Source organism: Rhinolophus ferrumequinum, chromosome 27 (genome assembly GCF_004115265.2).
Source record: "Rhinolophus ferrumequinum isolate MPI-CBG mRhiFer1 chromosome 27, mRhiFer1_v1.p, whole genome shotgun sequence".
Taxonomy (NCBI): Eukaryota; Metazoa; Chordata; class Mammalia; order Chiroptera; family Rhinolophidae; genus Rhinolophus; species Rhinolophus ferrumequinum.
The window spans coordinates 8474418-8494086 of record NC_046310.1 but is presented as its reverse complement, the minus strand read 5'-3'; the positions used below and the strand labels follow the sequence as shown (position 1 = coordinate 8494086).

Sequence of the window (19669 nt, the reverse complement as noted above, 5' to 3'; positions counted from 1 at the left end):
CACAGTAATCCACAAACCTTCTGATGGCTTGAACCTGCCTCAGTTTCCTTATTTGTGAAATGGGAACTATAGCAATATCTATCTCTCGGAGAGGAAAGGAGAGTCTGATGAGGTAAGCTAGGAGGTGAAGTGCTTCATAAACCTAAAAGCAGTGCACGAGCATTCTTCAAATGATCACCTCTGACAACTTTTACCAAGATGGTAGCACCAGCTTCAAATTACACTAACTCCAATGTCATTAAAATCAGTGGAAAATACAGGTTCAGGATGAGGAAAAAGGAAATCAAAATCCATTTGCAGATGGGCATTTTAATAATATTGCTACCAGGTAGCACTAACCTTTTGAAGACCAAGAAAAGAAGGAGAGATGAGGATAAAAGGCAGAAGGAAATCAGAAGAGAGAGTGAGCCACACTGGAAGAACTAAAAATGAAAACATTAAGCTCAAGGGATTACAGAAAACTCTTAAAACCAATCTATTTCCATTGACACAAAATAAGAGCTTATAATTAATTTTACATTATTTCCTTGTATTACATTATTTCCTTTCAATTTTGAAGATTTCAGGCCAGTCTTTTGGTAGAATGTCCTTCAATTTGGTTTATTACAACGTTTCTTCATGATTAGATTCAGGGTATGTGCCTTTGGCAGGAATATCACAGACATGATGCAGGGATCTCATTGCTTCATATCAGGTGAGCTATCCGTCCCCCTTGTCACATTACAGATGACATTAGCTTGGTCACTTGCTTAAAGGTATTTGCCAGGCCTCTCCACTATAAGGTTGCCATTTTCACCTTTAAGAGAAATAAGAACTTTGTGGGGTGATAATTTGAGACTTATGTAAATATTCCATTCCCCATCCAACCTTCCCTTTGTTCATCTTTTTGTTTATGTTAATACAGACTCATGAATTTCTATTTCATTCTGTGAGTTACAATCCATTGTTATTAGTAGTTATTGTGATGCTCAAATTGTCCCAGATTTATCCAGTGGGATCCTCTTCAAGCTAACTTCATGTGAGTTATTGACACGTCCCTCTCATTCTTGGCTTACTTTCTTGCTTTTCTGGCACAAAAAGACAGCCCAGGTTCATTTTCTACTTTCTGTGCCCCAGCCTGAGAGTCAGCCATTTCTCCAAGGAGCTTCAGTTCTTTGTGGTACAGATGGTACTAAGAAACCAAGATCTGGATGCTGTTGCTATTGGTTTTTTGTCATCCTGAGCTGTTTTCCAACCCCAACTACCAATTCTCTGATTCTCTGGGAACCAACTGGGTGTCCAACAGTTCAGTTTAGTTCTGACACTATCTACCTGGAGTTAACATCAGATCCGACACGTTAAGAGCTCTGACCCAGAAGACTGTCCCTAATTCAAATGCCAATCACAAGTCACAGTCCATCCATATTTTGGACTAACGGGCTATAAATCAAAGATTCCCATAGCTCTCCTGAGGTTTGCTAATTGGCCGGAATGGCTCACAGAATGCAGGAAAGCACTTCACTTATTATTACTGGTTACGATGAAGAATACCCCTGCAGAACAGCCAAATGGAAGATACGCGTAGGCCAAGATGTGGCAGAGTTTCCAGAAAGTCCATGCCCTTTCGGGGCGCACCTTTCTCTCAGCACCTCCATGTGTTCATCCACTTGGAAGTTCTCCAAACCTGTGCCATCCTTTAGGGTATTTTATGGAGGTTTTCATGAAATAAGTGTGATGGATTCCATTATTGGCTACTGGTGAGGAACTCCATTTCTAGCTCTTCTACCCTCCCTGGAGGTTGGGGGTTGGGGCTGAAAGTTCCAAGCTTCAAATCAGGGCTCGGTCTTTCTGGTGACCAGCTCCCATCCTGAAGCTATCTAGAACTGCTTCATTAGCACCGGTGTGTCTCCTATCACATTTATAACGGAGGCAATTCCAAGGATTTTAGCAGCTGTGTGCCAGGAATAAGGACAAAAAGTAAATCTATTTCTATAATGCCACAGTCTTTGTTTGATTGTTTGTGTAAAGGGAACCTGACCACCAGGGTAGTGGTCACGTATCAGTAAAACTTAAGCTTTGGAGGGTCATTTGTCAATAAAGTATAAACTTCAGGAGACAATAGAGGGAACATATGTTATCATCCCATCTTTTACTTACTGTGTATTAGTCTGAGATATGCTCTATGACCTACCTCTGTGTAAAATGAGGTTGGGTTTGTAGTTCTCATGTTTCCCTTTCATACTCCCTAATGAGTTGTCAGATAATACTGTATATATTTAAAGATTTGCAATCACAGAATAGCATTCAGTCTTTTAGATTTTCATCATTGGACCTAATTCTACTGCCCTCTGCTTTCATTTTCTTCCCAAATCTCTAACTAAATCTCTAGATGTGAAAACATATCAATGATCCTTGTAAGTAAAACCTAACTTCACAGGGTGTAAGATTTTAGGAGTCTTCTTATTCCCTGAATTCCAGACAGTAAAGAAGCCAGTTTGAACTCCTTTTAATGTGTATATCCAAATTCTTCTTCACATCCTCAACAGATGTGACGTCCTTATATAAATCAGTGTTGATTGTACAATTTTTTAATTTTATAACATCCAGAATACTTAAAAGTACTCTAGAAGGATGTATCATATGAGATTGGTTCTATTTGGAATTTAAGGGAAAATAAATAACAATCACTAAAATTAATCCAGCCCCATATCATGGATCTTAGAACTGCTGGTAGCATGAAACTTTGTGGTTTTTCTTAGAAGACATAAGGCTGCTGACACTCCTACAGTCTAATTTTTTGTTGATATCTACCTTTTTGGCTTTGGTATTTTTTACAGTGTGTTAAGAAAATACAAGGATATTTGCAACCCAAACACTAAAGTTTACCTTTTACCACACATACACACACAAACACACATGCATGCACACAAATACAGCAGTTATGATAGGATGTAATAATTTCCTTTTTGATATAATGCATTATAATTATATATTAGTCATACCATTAATAATGATTACTTTAGGAGAGGTTTGGTTTAGATAAGGATCTGTGATGCAGAATATATTTTCATCATGGATGATTGAAAAAATATTTTGAAAAAATATTAAAAGATATATTCTCACTATTTTTAAGACACTTAGTTTTATCATAACTTCTAGTAGTATTGCTATGTGTTCCGTAAGTTGCTATTATATTATTTCATCAGTTTTAGTATCTTCATGCTTCCTGCTAAAATTGTATAAATTCCATTTCTTAATGGTTTCTCCTCCCTTGCTTTGCATGTATAATCGTCACCAATTTTTCCCTCTGACTTAAAATCGCTCATTCTTTGTTTCTTTCTCTGGTTTCACTTATTGTTTCACTTCTATATTTTTGACTAGTTCCCAAGATTGATCCTAGCCCTTCTAGTCTACTCTTTGAAAAATAAATCTACACTTACAATTTCAAATATCTGTGTTATGGCTCAAATGTACACCAGTCCTGTATTCTTACCTGAGCTTCAGTTTTGAGTTTTGGGTGATATATCTTAGATATCCCCAAATCATCTCAAACTTGACAAGCATAAAATCATACTTCTTATCTTTGTTTAGAAACCGGTGCCCTCTTCCAGTTTCCCCCATTTTGGCTAAGAGCCAATAATATCTCATTTACTGATCCTTAAATATGATCAAGGAATTATCAATCGTATAACAGTATATTTAATATAAAACATTTAGACATACGTTCTATGGCATTCTAAGCAAGAAAATCGTTTTTGATTTATTCTTTACTTTGGACTCTAAATTTGGACACTCTCTTTGATGCAGTCTTTTTTTTCCCCTTCCATATATTCAGTTGTGAGTCTCAATGACCGTGCACTCACGATTCCTGTCATTTCACTTTATAACCATTGACAGTAAGTCCTCACAGAAGGACCCAGTAGACACTCAAAGCACTTGTTTCAGGGGTAGAGGAGTGGGAGATTCAATGAGTGAATCATCTGCTTTCCTTTGGTTTATTTCTTTCCTTTTCTATTTGTTCTTATTTCAAACATTTTTTTTTTTTTAGTGTTTTGGAAAATGGAGACATATACATATGAGAGTATAAAGAGCACTTGGAATTAGAAAAAAACAAATCCAAGATCTTGATGACAAGTCGCTTAAGTCCTCAGAGACTTCTGACTGGACACAGTAGTCCTGAACTTATAGTACCGAGGTAGAACAGTTAAGTGAGATAATTTACATGCAAGTGCTTTGTAAATACTAAGAATTTACTTGGGTGTTTTCACTTAACTGTATTCCAAGGTCTTTGAAATAGAGGTGATTGATATCTTTGAAATGTCTGGGGCATAAAGGCATGGAATTTATAGTTATTTATCTGTATTTTATATAAAGCAATGCCACAGTTCATTCATACTATTTATTAGTAGAAACAGTCCCGATTACCTTAGTTGGGTGTTTTTGTTGTTTCATGGACTACTTCCTCATGCTTAGGTCTTCACATATCCAAAGGCTGTAGAAGAAACAACAGCCCAAAGAGACAAGAGAGGTAACAGCCATATGATTTGCAAGTTTGCTAAACTTAAATAGTACTGATTTCGTAGGCTAAATCCCCAACGATCAGTGGACATTGATCAAATTAAACCATTAGATTGAACGTAAAGGTGGAATCACAGGTGTTATCCACTTATTTATTGAGATTGGTTCGAATTAATTGATAATTGAGCGTTAACCAGGAGGAACGTATGTTAATGTGCCAAGCCCTTAAACACATGGAGGGATTCCCACAACCGTCCCTAAGACGTGTCATACTCGTTTCCTATGTATACTGTTGCTGCTAAAATGGAATGTTATTTTCTTCAGAGCTCAGTTTCAGAAAATGTTTAATGTAAAATTAGGATGAATGACTTAATGTAACCTTTCTAAATAGAGTCCTGCTTAGGAAATGGACACACCTCAGCAATAACACACTGCTTGTATGAACACTAATTCTCATGTGTTATGTTTGTAGTGACCCTGCAGGCTCTCTCTGCTTTGAAAAACTTATTACTAACCGGGGGGGGGGGGGGACTGTACATGTTTCTTGCTCCATAGTGGTTTCCTTGCAGATTCCTTTTCTTTTGTTTCTTTCCCAGTAGTTTTATTGAGCAATATGAATTCTTCTTTGAAATCCCAAACATAGACACTTTCATAAAAGCAGAAAGGAAGGCAAGCCTTCTCTTCTGACAATTATTGTCCTTATTTTTTTATTTATTCATTTTTGGCTTAATTTAGTCTGGCTAAAATTACATACATATTCATGTATCTTAATAAGAGCAAAGCTTTACTCTTGCTTATTTTCCATAAATTTGTCCTCATAAGCAATTGGATAGACCTGTAGTTTAACTATTAGAATGAAAGTTCACAGTGAAGCTGGGGAACTTGATTTCCAATCTATATAATTCACTAACTCCTTCCCCAAAGGTCCAAATGCTTCTTTACCAGATTACAATAAAATTGCGACTGCTTTCTTTTTAAATCTCAGAGTGGGCACATATTGTAATCGAGGTGTAGATTGTCTAACTATTACTAAATTCATTAGAGTTTCTGAACCTAATTTTATTTTGGGCCAAAGCATTGATCTGAAGCCAAATTATGGACTGGGAAACAAGTTATAATTTTTCAAAAAATGATTTTCTTGCTTAGGCTGCCATAGAATGTGTGTCTAATTTTTTTATATTAAATATACTGTTATACAATGTATAATGCCTTATTCATATTTAAGTTATCAGCAATAGGATGCTATTTAATAAACTTTCAATCCCCATATGGGTATTGGTTGGACAACAGATATACAATTTGTAGCAGGATAAAAAGTTGCAAGCATTATGACAGTGCTAATAAAGGAAGATTTTGGAAACCCAGAGGTTATTACTTAGGCGATCAGCTTCCATGGACAAATAGAAGCTGATTTATGTTTATGTATTTTTATTGGATTCAGTCATTGGGATTGTTGAAATGTACATAATCGGTCCTATATTGCTGTCTATGTGGCACTATTCCATAGCGACATGTTATTCAGTAACAGTAGGTTATGATGATATTTTTAAACTTAGGCACAACTGTTCACAAACATCTATTTTGATATTAGTTGAGATAATTAACATCCTACTTTTGAAAGTATGTTTTTCCTCAAAGGTCAGTTTTCCTTCCCCATTTATTTAGCAGTTTAGTAAATGAGGCAGTGTCAATTGTCAATTTATAAAGTCCACGTCATATTCTGTTTTCCCATTTTCTTTAAGTGCATTCCATTCTTGAAAAAGAAAATCCATAAGAAACACCAGGGGAACACAAAAAATACTAAGTCATATTCTGTGTAGGTGATTTCCTTTTTACTTCCATAGAAGTTCCCTACCATATCGTATTTAAGTTTGTAAATGCATCTCAATTTGGGGCCGAATATGTGTTGATAGATGAATGAACTCTCATTTTATTAGAACCAATAATTAAAATAAATCAAATTATTTTTATTTTCATCCTTGTTAACAATGAACTTTTGTAGAATATTTTTGGTACCATAAGCTCGGGGACACGTTAACATTTTCCAGTATTTAGCTTACAAGTGGTCTTCAAACTACATCATTACGCATTGACATTGTCGAGTCATAACCTCAGCGGTAAAATGGACACTACATTATGGAGAGATGTGCAGAGCATTTTAGAACTGATATTTATTCTCCCCATCTTAATACTAGATCAGCAGGACCTTTCTTATTTTCCTTGATTGTGTAAGTAGCAAGTAAGATACATGTAAAAGCGATGTGAAAATTGTAAGAGATATCAGTTTTTTTTCATGGCTGGGAAATTATTTGAAATATGTGAAATAATTTGAATAGTGAGTATGCAAGGAATGCTTAGAAGATTTTCCCATTTACAATCCTAAGATGTACTTAGGATTTTCCCATTTACAATGTTTATGATTTTAAAAACAGTACATTGATTTACAAAAAATGTAATGTATTTTAAAAAGATCTGATCAATCCTATACATATATACATAATGTGTGTGTGTGTGTGTGTGTGTGTGTAAATATATGCAAAATTAAATTGGTTGGCCAGATGGGAGAATGAGGGAAGAATGACTTTTCTATATTTTGCCCCTAAACCACATAAATTCTAACTATGTACTTTAGGACATGGTTAAATGCATGAGTAAAGCAAGATACATGACTATCCAAAACTTTTTTGAAATCTAAGTATTGTACTTATTTCCAGTCTCAGCATTGTGATGGAAATGTCATGATGGCATTATTTTTCTGGACTGCTTTGGTGGCCCAATTGCTGTGCTTTTTTGACCCGCCATGTGATGACTTGGGTTCACAGTCTTTCATTTCCTGGGCCAGCCAGAACTCTGAGTGCTGAGAGGGGGCCAGGAGGCCCCTATCGATGGAGGGGACGCCTCATGCTGCCAGCAGCCACCTTTTTGACTGTTGGGGTACTGTCCTGAGACTTTCTAGGGGATTCCCATCTAGTTCTCTTGATGGCAGCAGAAATGAGAGACTTTGAAAAGACAGTTTTCTGAAATATGTATAGTTAGAAGAAGTCACTACCTTTCAGTCAGAGACTCATGTTGCTGAAGTGGTTTGGTGTTAATAGGAATTCTGGAAAAACCATTTATTTACTTCAGCAGGTGTATACAGTTAGCTTTCATCTGTTACAAACAAGTTTATAATTTTATTGATCCCGGGTGCAATGATATTTTAATCCAGGACCTATTGCTGGCTGCCCGGTACATGTCATGGATTGTTTAAAAAATCTCACTTTTTCACCCTATGTAATATGTTATTTGGCATATGGAGAATTTTCAGAATGTGCTTGCGTATTCTTGAAGAGATTTTTACCACCTTACTTCAAACTTACAGGTTTTATTTTTTAAACACTCAGGACTCTTTTCAAATCAAATGTCTTTCTCTTGCCTTTCTCTCATTTTGTCTTTAATAGTTACTCCATCTTGGTCATCTTCCACCACACCCACCCCTCCAGTTTCCCATTCTAGTGGCATCTTCTGGTCCTTTGTATTCTTTGATCTACTAACCCAAAGAAAACACTTTTAAAACCTATTTTTTCCTGGGACTGTTCCAAAAACCCTTCTGCATCATCTTATTCTTTTGTCACTTTCAAGACCTTCTCTTCCACATACTGCAGAAAGTTGGGGGAGATCAGGGGCCAGGGCAACTGAAGAGTGATTCTTTATCAGCTAATTCCCAGTAATGATTAATTTGGTTATTTTAGTGACAATGGAGATGCACCAGTTTTCTGTATTACAAGAACTGGCACGCGGATGCCAACAGATTTTACTAGGCTGAAAGATGTCCCTTCAAAAAGGGAAAACATTTAGTGAATATAATGGATGAATTTCAAGGAAGCCTTTGCTGCTTATCATAAATAACAGTGGATACTTGTGCTTAATAACAGAGCATTTGAGGCTGACGTGGACCAAAACATATCAGCATTCCTAACTGACAGGTGCTATGTTTGGGCATAGAAGATTGCATTTTATTCTTGTTTGAAATGATTTCTAATGAAAGCCATTTTTCTTTTAGACATTATTATTATTATTATTATTATTATTAATAATATACATGGAAGCCTACTAACTACCGTGTTTCCCCGAAAATAAAACAGTCAGACAATCAGCTCTAATGCGTCTTTTGGAGCAAAACGTAATATAAGACCTGGTCTTATTTTACTATAATATCAGGCTCGGTCTTTATACTATACTATACTATACTATATTATACTATACTATACTATACTATACTGTACTATACTATACTATACTATAATACTGGGTCTAATATAATATAACATAATATAATATAATATAATATAATATAATATAATATAATATAATATAATATAATACTGAGTCTCAATATAATATAATGTAATACTGGGTCTTATATTAATTTTTGCTCCAAACGATGCATTAGAACTGATTGTCCGGCTAGGTTTTATTTTCGGGGAAACAGGGTAGCATTTTAAAATTAGAATTTCAAGATGTAGCCCATAGAACAACTTCAGCAATTGGCAATTTATGTTCATATATCACGAGGGCCTAAATAAAATAAAAGGATAACTTCTACATAGCCACCAACTGGTAATAGGATCAGTTTCACCAGCCAGTTGTCAGACTCGACTTCTATCACGGAACTTCTAACAGGTGGCCCCTGTATAAAAGAGTGTAGAACAAGGGCTATGAACTGGTAGCCCGAGGGCCACCAATTAGCTTAAAAAAAAAAAATGGTGTGATTGCTGGCTTCTTTTGCAAATGGGAACTCTGATAACACTGGGCTCACATGCCCGTGTGCCTACCCGACCCCCACAAGGCAATGTCGTGTTGGTGGGTGCAGTGGGGCCGCGCCCTCTGTGGAGTCTTGCTCTGCGGTTCACCACGGTACAAACCCCTCATGTTTTTTTAACACGTGGTCCATTTCACTCATCACTTTACATTGGTTGTTCCTGTAGTTCTGTGAATTTGCAAATCCTGGTGTAAATATCAATATAAACACACATAACATGGGTTTTCTTTGGATGGAAAAATTTTGTAAATAAATAAGTCTCGTAAAATCATTTAGCCAGCCAAATCATTATCATGGAAATAAAGAAATTGAATAATGTCTTATTGGTTTAGAATAATATATGATGTGTATTCATCTCTATATCTATATATCTATGTGCATATATGCATATGCTATAATTTCTGAAAACAGGGTAACTAAAGATGTTGAGATGAAAAATTACCCATTGTAGTATATTTACTGAAATCTGGTCATAAAGGTCTTTTTATTTCTACACTCCAGGTGAAATTCAGTTAAATAACAGAGGAGCCGTTGGCTATCGTCAGTTGTTTTCAAAATCTCCGTTAGTAGGTCATATTCTTCTCTCCATAGCATAATCTAGTCTCAATGTTTGCAAAATGTCTACAAATCTGAAGCTGCTTATGATTTTCCATACTCCAGGCTCTACAGCGTCGTGCAACAGGCATTGATCTTTCCCTCATGCAGTAATAAGCTAGAAGCATTTTTCAAGCCTGGGCACTTTACTTGCTTGATTATCATCAAGAACAAAAGGAAATGCATTTGGCCAAGGTCAGCGTGAGGGGAATGCTAAGACCTGTGCCAGAAAGCCTTCTGCTCTTCTGGTTCATTACTGCCACCCATTTGGCTCTGGTCTTCCCTGATTTAAGATATGAAGTGTGTTGATGTTTCCCACTGCCAAGGCAGTCATTGTACTCTGAGTCTGTGGGTCGATTCCATCTTTTTAAGTACAGCATTTCATTCATAGAATCTTAGAACTGGAAGAGCGCTTAACACGTGATGCAGCTCATTCATCTGCTTCCAGGCAGGAGAGCAATAAAAATGTCTCGGAAAGGGAATGGTTTTCTTCATTTGTCAAGTTTCCCAAGGATGGGGACCTATGGTCTTTCTTTCTTAATATTCAGTGTCCAAATAGAATTCTCTTTAGTCAGTTGTTCTTAATATCTATCTGAGGTTTTCCCAGAAAATCAAATGTTTCCTCATATGTTGTCCAGGATGAAAAATTAAATTCTGCTGTCATACATTTCAGCGACTTCTTTTTTTTTCAGTGCTTCATGCTGTTTTGTTGTCTTCAAGTTTTCTATATCTTTCCAAAGTAATCATATACTAGTGCATTAAAAAACATGACAAACAAAAATTATTGACAAGTATACATTCCAGGTTTAGAAGTATCAAAAGAAAAAGAAACAAACAAACAAACAAAAACTCCTGATTACTACATGGCTATAATGCACATTATAAATTTAATTATTTATTCACTTAGTACGTTTGAGACTTACTATGTGGCAGGCATGTGATATATACATGACGAGCAATACACAATTAAAGCATGTGCCAAAATCTTTTGGCTATATTTTGATCCTTTGAAGCTGTTTCACTTAGAATGTCTTTCTTCACCAATTTGTCAAATTAATCTGGATATATGTAATAAATAAAATACCTTGATGTTTGATTTTAGTCCAAATTGTGTTTCAAAAATAGAGAGAGACCCTGTTGACAGGAAAGACTAAGAAAAGGTGGTTTGGGAAATTGCAAGGAGCGTTTCATGGGGAGGGAATTCTACCTCCTCCGACGTGAAGCAGGCACACTTGAAATCTTTGCTCCCAGGACCTAGCCTTGAGCTGCCTGTGACTAGAAAGTGTGTTTGTCTTTTCTTGGCACACTTTGGGATTTAAAGGTTCCTTCGAGCATCGTGGACCCTTCTGAAGGTGAAGCAGTATTCTGCCATCTTTCCCCTCATGTAGCAGGGAACTCTAGCAGGAAATTCAAGACCTGCTTCAAGTACAGGCTTTCCTCAGCTAAGACCTGGTGTATTTAGCATCTGGAAATATTAGTGTTTTCTGTATGCTCTCACACACTCTTCATACATCCTAATTTAAGAAGAAAAGTACGGGCTGTAGACTACACCCTGCCACAACACGTTAATGTACAGTTTTCTTACTGGCGTTCAGAGTATGCACTTCCCCAATTGTACTTTTCCTTGGCAGAAATTTTTGATATGTTTAGATTGACTTATGTATAACTCTCCCCACATCTTGAAGCTATATATCAATTAACCAATGCATCTGGAGTAGCTCTTTATTAAAATCTAGATGCTCAGAGTAGTAAAATAAAAATGCGATTGAACATTGGTCTTGAAAACTAGAGGTAAAAAGAAAAATGTCTTTTCATATGCTTATTGTCTACAACAAATCAAGCTGAATTTCTAGTCAGCGTGTAGGAGGATTCTGAAAGTATGCAAGAGATCAAAGGATGATAAATGGAAATTAATTGTACAGGACATGTTACTTATTTAGTGGGTCTGTTGTTACTCTTTTCATATTTGTCTTTATTTTAGTGAACATATGATGTACATATAAGTGCTTTATTATCACTGCCACTCTTGCTTTTCCTACCTCAGGGGTTTTTCTTTTTTTCCCCACAAAGTCTTGAATCCCTCAACAGTGTCATTTGTCAACTGTGGGGCACACGAAAAAAAGTGTATTTTAATTAGCTTGAAAGTGTGCCCGCCACGGCTGTGTGCTATTGTGGACCTCTCAGGGCTTATGGCAATGGGAAAGGTTCTTCTGTGCATGTTTTCTCCACTTCTGACTGTTTATAAGATTTATACTGTTCTCTCAGCGCTCCTCTTGTTTTTCTTCTCTTTTTCTCTATTCACGTTCCTCACAAATATTGAACAGCATAGTTGGCAGATGAATGAGGGTTGGAGATGATCTGCAGAGTTGGCTGAGAAGGGGATGAAGCCATTATGTTGTCTTTATTTCATAGCACACCCTGTATCAGCCCATTCTAGAGTCTGTCTGTAACTCCTGTTTTTTTTTGTTTGTTTGTTTTTTATGGTCCTTCATGACTTCACATTTTAATTTAGTCTTTTCAGACTGCAATAGCAGAATAGACACTCTATGGTATAAGAAACAAGCGTCACAGTGTCCCAAGAAAAGTTCTCCCTGGTATGAGGTTCAGGCTTGTGTGCATTCATGTTATATTATCATTTAATTTCTATTGAACTGATGTTTGTCCCTACATATTTTATGTGTGAGGTATAATTTCCGTTTCACGTGACCTGCATAGCATGGTCTTTGTACTAGATTTACTTTCTTTCAAATCTCAACTTTGTCCAGTCATAATCACCAGAATAATATTATTAAGCATCGTACATCACTTTGATACCTTGTAATTGGTTCTCTGAATTTCTGCCTCAGTCTGGTAATGCAGTTCTATTACCTTTGCTGAGTTACTAACAAATTAGTCAGGACGTAGCATTTTTACTTATTAAAATCACCGTAAGCTTCTCTTTGGAGCTTCATACATGGGCTCTTCCTAGGTTGCCGAGGTGATCTAGAGTCACATATGTTGAACCAAATGACCTCCAGACTCACCGCCACCTTTCTCTGTCACCTACCGTGTTTCCCCGAAAATAAGACCTCTCCAGAAGATAAGCCCTAGCATGATTTTTCCGGATGACATCCCCTGAACATAAACCCTAATGCGTCTTTTGGAGCAAAACTTAATATAAGACCCGGTCTTATTTTCGGGGAAACACAGTAGTTCCTTTTTATTTTTTAAACGTATATTCTCTTTAAAATCTGTGTTGGCTTTTTTTGGTAATGAGACGCCACTCTATTCCTCTCCACAGAGTGAAACGGAGTAACTGGCTCTCAACCCAGCTACTTGTAAACCAGCTTGGTTGATTTCATATTTAATTCATTTTTACAGGGCGTTGAATTTTGCATAAATAATATTTGTGCTTCTGTTTACACAGAGCATCCCCATGGGGTGCTGTGCACTGTTATTACTGTATTATTGTGTTAAACTTATTGCTGCCAGTGTCACATTTAATTGTGAATTAGTAGAAATACTTTTCCTGACACTGACGAGCAGCCACATTGCACGTGCTTACCCACTGATCATAACTTTATTCACATGAGAAGGCGGTTTTGGAAAGGATAAAGGGAAGAGGCACCAGGATTAAACAGTAGTAACAAGAGAAAACAGAGTTTGGATAGACATAAGTTATAGCAGTCTCTTTTCCAGTAGTTTATGAAATTTTTAACAGGCAAAAAGAAGGAAAGGGAAGCTATTTTTTTTTTTAATGCAGTCTCTGTGTTTCACAAATGCAGGCCAAGCATTCTCTCTCTCTCTCTCTCTCTCTCTCTCTCTCTCTCTCTCTCTCTCTCTCTTTCTCCAAGCAAAGTAAGAAATAGTACCTTTTGAATAGGCGATTTCCTTTAATTACATCGGGTAAATGATAATAGTAGGTATTGCATATTTAATGTAATGTTCTGGATGCCCCTTTTTCTTTCTTTCTTTCTTTCTTTTTTTCTTTCTTTCTTTCTTTCTTTCTTTTTCCCTTCACAGCCACCTCATCTTGAGCAGAAATAAAGGGTTCAGGGCTTGTCAGCGTCAGTTTATAGATAGCTGTTTAAAAATAATGAGATATTGGGTATTGTAAGGCTCAGGGCCGTCTTGCAAGACTCATTTGTTTCCATTCACCTTTTGTCAGAATTGAAGACAGAAGACATTCAATTAAAACTTGTCACCTGTTGCAGATGACCTAATTTGTACTTGTATGTGCCATAGATTAGGATGAAGCAACTTCACCCCGATGGAACAACCTTTCTCCTGCAAAGTATTTTGTCTATGGTTATTTCAAATTTCTTTCATTTTGATGTCGCCTGTAATCCAGATTATAAATTTAGCATATGTGCCTCTGAACCAGCCAAGAGCAGCGAATCCCACCTTGAAAAAATGGTGGGGCTTCTTTGGGGTTGTGTCCTATGCACAGAAATGTGCAAATGTATTTTGGATGCAAGTTGAGTCTGAAACAGAGGGAAGCCTTTGTAATTTCCTAGGCAAGCCTCACATGTTTAATAGTCCAGATAGCTATCAGGAGACCAAAACGAAAGACTTCCCCTTGCTAATTGTTAATTCATCTGTAGAGCAAGGAAGCTTTAATGTGAGTCATGGCTTTTATCTCTTTTAGTGACTGAGGACTTAGTATAAAAAAAAAAAGTTCACCTAATGGATATGCATTTTCTCTCCCAGTGTGATTTTTTCCCCCCCTGTTAGTTCAGCAGATCTCTCAGCGTTTCCACATGCGATCTAGCAATTTGCAAAGTTCCTGAGTTGTCATGATATTCCAGCAGGAATACATGTAACCAGGTGTCTGTGGAAAAGCCTGGGCCTTTGTTCTGAACTGTAAAATCACACTGCTTCTGTGGCCCGGACAAAACAGCCCTTGTTTACAGCGAAGTCACATTTTAAGGATAAACAAGGAGAAGGAAATTAATATCTCTGGGTTGCGGCCTCAGTGCAAAAGCAGAGTGACTGAATCTTTTTAGCACTTTTGGTTTGCGTTCAGTCTTACAGCTATATACTTTTCTAAGTGAGGTCACCAGATGGACTGATAGATGCAAAATGACTCGCCTTTCCATTGCATAAAGAGATTCATTTCCCCCTACTTGTTCATCATTCCGTTACCTTTTTGCATGCACCCCATATCATGACATGAATATTGTTTACCTCCATAACCGGGTTTTGTCTGGCCGTGCTTCTGCTTTTCGTACATATGCCAAATGCCCTTTCCCCAAAACAGAGTTCAATGGCAGAGAAGCAGTTCAAACACAGAGCTTAAGAATGTGGGTTCCGCAGCCATTTTCCCCAACTTTCCTCCTGGCTCTGCCTCTTGCTATTTTCAGTTTTCTCCTTTGTAAAATGGGATATTAATAGTCCCCCACCTTATTAAGATTGCTGTAAGGATTAAATGTGTTGATACAGGTACAGCCCATTGCCTGGAATATAGTAAGGTCTTGACAACCCAGGACTGCTAGGAACTGGCTCCTATTTTGGTTTATTGGAAGACACTTCATGTAGGGATTGATTCATTCAATTAATGATGAAGACGTTGCTCGGTAAGGAGATGAAGGCATGAGGAGGCAAAGACTGCTGCAACAGGAAGAAAGGAACTCAATCATGACACCTTGTTTTAACACCACCACTGTCTACCGTGAGAAGGGACGGTACCAGTTAGAGAAGCGATCTAGGGCTTGGCGTGCTTTATTTTCTCAGCTGATCCTCAGAATTTAAAATGGTTAGATTCTCCCTGGAGTATACGAGTGAATACACAAATAATTGTCACTCATCACCTTACCTAGAAGCCTATGAATATGCACAAATCCTCTGGCTTAAACTGGTACACTGTCGAGACATTGTCCCCACAGAGAACCCCGTCCAAGGTGGCCACTAAAATACCCTCTGTGGTGTCTGCCACTGCTCATCTGCCTCTGCTTCTTGTCCTATAGTTCCTCCAAGGAATGTCTCCATCCTCTGTTCATCATGGTTCCTTCACAGAAATCTCGGGAGACTTCTAGAACACTGCTGGGTACTTGAAGGAGTGAAGTTTCCTCACAGAGGAAAGGGAGCTGCGGTATCAGGAAGACCTTTTGTGGAGGAGAAAATGCCCTCCGTCTTCACCTTGTTGTTTCAGAAGTCTTGCTTTTCCAGTTTGCTCTCGGTGCTCAATTACAAGTCACGTTTGATAACAATTATTTAAGTCTTGATTTAGTAGTCATTAAATTCAGTGTCTTTTAAAAATTATTTTTACTTTCTATTTGCATCTTTCTTAAGTATTCCAGGGGTCTGTGTAATTCATGTTTTTAGCAGACCTTTGTTTGGGAACATTACAAAAGGCATGCATTTAATATAGGAGAGTAAGCTAAGGTATCTGAGTAGTTCTCTGAAGGGAAGATCTTTTATTATCCTATGAAATGACTTTGTGCTCTTAAAAATGTGAAAAATACTTTTGACTTTGGACTATATAATATGAAAATTTGCATTTGAGCATAAAATGTAGACTTAAAATTAGCTGACCTAAGAAGACCTTGTGCTGAACTGTTTTACTTCTTTTGGCGTTTATTTGCCTCACAGCATATTTTTTTTCCTCCTTGCCTTATTCTGGCTTTCTCAATTTTGTAAATTCTGACAATGTATAAGATTTGTAATTCCCTCGTGGCAGTGTAGGCACATGCAGTGTTTGAAAGAAGAAGCAATGTGAAACGTTCAACTTGGTAGGTAATGCCAACTATTAAAATCTTTTATTAAAAAAAAAAAGAGATGATGGCAGTCTCCACATGAATAAAAATCTAGCTGCCTTAATTAACTTCAAATCCTGTCAAACACTGAACATTGTGGGTAGCTTATTTCCTGGGAGAAATTTTATTTTTAAACTTTTTAAACACTGGCTTACAAGAGAATTTGAAACAGAAATCGTTTGTATTTAAAATTGTAAAGATGTAAACAGGCAGGCTTTGTCACCTTCTTTGGAAATATTTAGATTAGACTGATGTTTGTTTATATCACATCTGGATTCCCCAGGCTCTAATCATAAATACTGCTGTTTTTCTTTGTTCCTTTCTGCTAAAATAGTTAGCTTTAACTGTATCAGGTTAATTGTATGATTATCAATTCTCTACTCAGCTTTGGATTGTGTACTTATAACTAAACTCAGGGAAAACATCCTTTTTTTTTGATAGAATTTGGATTGGTTTCTGTATCTATTCTAAAATAGTCACATACCTAAATGATATTATTCCTGAGAGAGATGAGCAGTAAGTTTAATGGGATACCAAATATTTCCATAAATCACTTGGACATCAAATAGAATCATTATTTGGCTTGTATTGTTTGAATGATCTTACCACTCCATCATACCTCAAATCTGTTTACCTACAACGGAGGCAGGCTAAACTATCGAACAATATGGAAATAGATATTCAATAAGTGATCATGATGCAAAATGCATTTTAAATAGAATAATAGAGCAATATTGGAACACAATTATAGTGACAACTTCCTCATTTTCCTTGTCATTTTAAGGTCTGTCAAATATTTTCATAATGCGTTTGTATACTATCCAATTATTTTAATATAATATTAGATCCTGACAGCAAAACATTCGGGAGGATACTGTCTTTATATTTGGAAAAGCAAATAAGTTAAACTCATCAAAGTTTACAGAGCTAGTTAACAAAAGAACGGGTCAAAAAAAAAAACAAAACCCCTCAACCATCTGACTTGCGGACCATGCTTTATTTTAAACATATTTTTTGTTACTATTTAAAAATAATTTATTATGTTATAACATATAGCTTCTTTGTGACTCATATGCAGTGTAATTTTCAGTGCATACTTAGACACTACCTAATTTCTTTATTTTTTGATATTTGTTTGTCTAAATCTACTTCATTGCTCTTCACTTGTCCTTCTGATTTCATTTAAACTCTGCTCTGATGTTTCAGTATGAGATGTCAGGCTTTTCCTAGACCAAGTATATGCTTGTGTGTTTCACTAAAAGATAACCAACTCTTAAAGTAGTATTATTAAGATAATGTGAAAAATTGTGTTTTTCTTTATTTTGTGGATTAATCCTTAACCTTTGAGTACATATATTCACCTTCAGGATTCACATACCTGTATATCAACCTTTCCCAAACTGTTTCGTATAACTGAGATAACCCACAGCTCACATGATATTAATACATATTCCAAACACCGGATCCTTGGTTAACTTGGTTTGCAAAACCTTATATAGGCTATACCTCCCTCTGAGAGTTTTATAGAGGTCATTTGCATATTAAAAGCTCTGAGAAACCCTTCAGTAAAATAATATGGATGCTGCTGTTAAATCAAATCTATGTTCTAAATAGTTTGAGAAATGCTAAAATACGTGCAATGAATTACTTGGTTGAATTTATTAATGGATAGTGTTACAGTGTTCTATTAAGTAAGATACCACCTAACACTGCAAAAAGAAGCTCTCACCTCACTTTTTCTCCCTCGCTTTTTATTTGATACAGATTTTCATGGTCGTGTTCTAAACTTTACAATTACAGACTGGACACCAGATTTATTAACAAGCTCTTCCCCACCAATCCCCCATATAAATGAACGTTCCTTGATTTTTAATCCGTTTCTTTTCCTTTGGCTCTTTCCTTAATCTTTTAAATGCACTGCCAGCAAACACTCCCTGAATCTTGACCCAGTCCATCACTCTTTGGAAGAAAGTTTTACTAAAGCCAGTCCACGCGTGCCTTCTTCCTAGCTTCACCCTTCAGCGCTGCTTTACTAACATACCCCTGCTTTAACATCCTGGCCTTCTGAGTTCTTTCAGGAAGCCCCTCTTTCTCTCCTGTGTTCAGTCCAAACTTGCTCCCAGTATTCTGTCATTTGAAAGAGCAGACAATTGTGTGCCAGAATGTAAATAACATTCTCCTTCTGAGACATGTGGACATGAAAATATGGAACAATCCTTGCATCTCATCTGGTGTAGTATAATTCCGGCTTTCCACGGCATGTAGGTGCTTTCAGTGCAATTCGGTTCCAGAGGTCCTTATTGACTCCTCTGGCAGACTGCACACAGTTGGGCAGCTGGTCTACTGGTCTACCTGAGCCTACACATTGAGCTTCTGGGGGTCATCGAGAAAGAGGATACAAATTGCCATTGTCTTTGAGAAACGGTTTCTCTGTATTAATTCACATGAAAACATGCCTTTTCTTTGATGTGTAAATGTGACTTTGATGGCCTTACATAAAATATCTTTTGGGTTTCTTGTCCCCTGCCTGATTTGGTTTCCAACCACTGCCCATCTTGGTTTAGCCACCACTTGTTTTATATTCCTCTAATACCCCTGACTCATTCTGCCTTCTGTCTCCCTAGCACCCATGGGTAATACTCTCTATGTATTTGATTGGTCTCAAAGAAAAGCATCTCAACAGTAAACTGTCTTTGCCTACAGGGGTGCGTCTGGACAGAGTACGTGGCGGTCGGCAGAAGTACAAGCGCAGAATAGACGCGGAGAACAGCCCATACCTGAACCCTCAGCTGGTTCAGCCAGCCAAAAAGCCATGTGAGTACAGCAGACATGTCTGGTTTCCCAGCTCTGTGTGTATCCAGTTTTGGAATGCCCATCGCTACTGACTCCAAGAAAGCTTGCTTTTGAGGGGCCGTGACTCCATTTCCTAGGATTACCTTTGAGCAGCAATAGCAATTCAGCTAATGATCTTTTTTTCTCCCCCTGTGTTTTTTTTCCCTCTTACCCGTTTTTTTCCCCTAGTCATTTTGTGGAAGCATAAGCA

At 37.0% G+C, this 19669-nt stretch overlaps 1 protein-coding gene across 15 annotated transcripts in view; it reads left to right on the top strand.

Annotated features, from left to right (window-relative positions):
• ESRRG (estrogen related receptor gamma) overlaps positions 1–19669 on the top strand; it is a 549261-nt gene that overhangs the window by 467475 nt on the left and 62117 nt on the right. For all 15 annotated transcript variants that reach the window (XM_033099785.1, XM_033099783.1, XM_033099793.1 and 12 more), the window contains one exon: positions 19330–19440. In XM_033099785.1, the coding sequence (XP_032955676.1) occupies positions 19330–19440 (111 nt within the window). The remainder of the gene's footprint in view (positions 1–19329; positions 19441–19669) is intronic.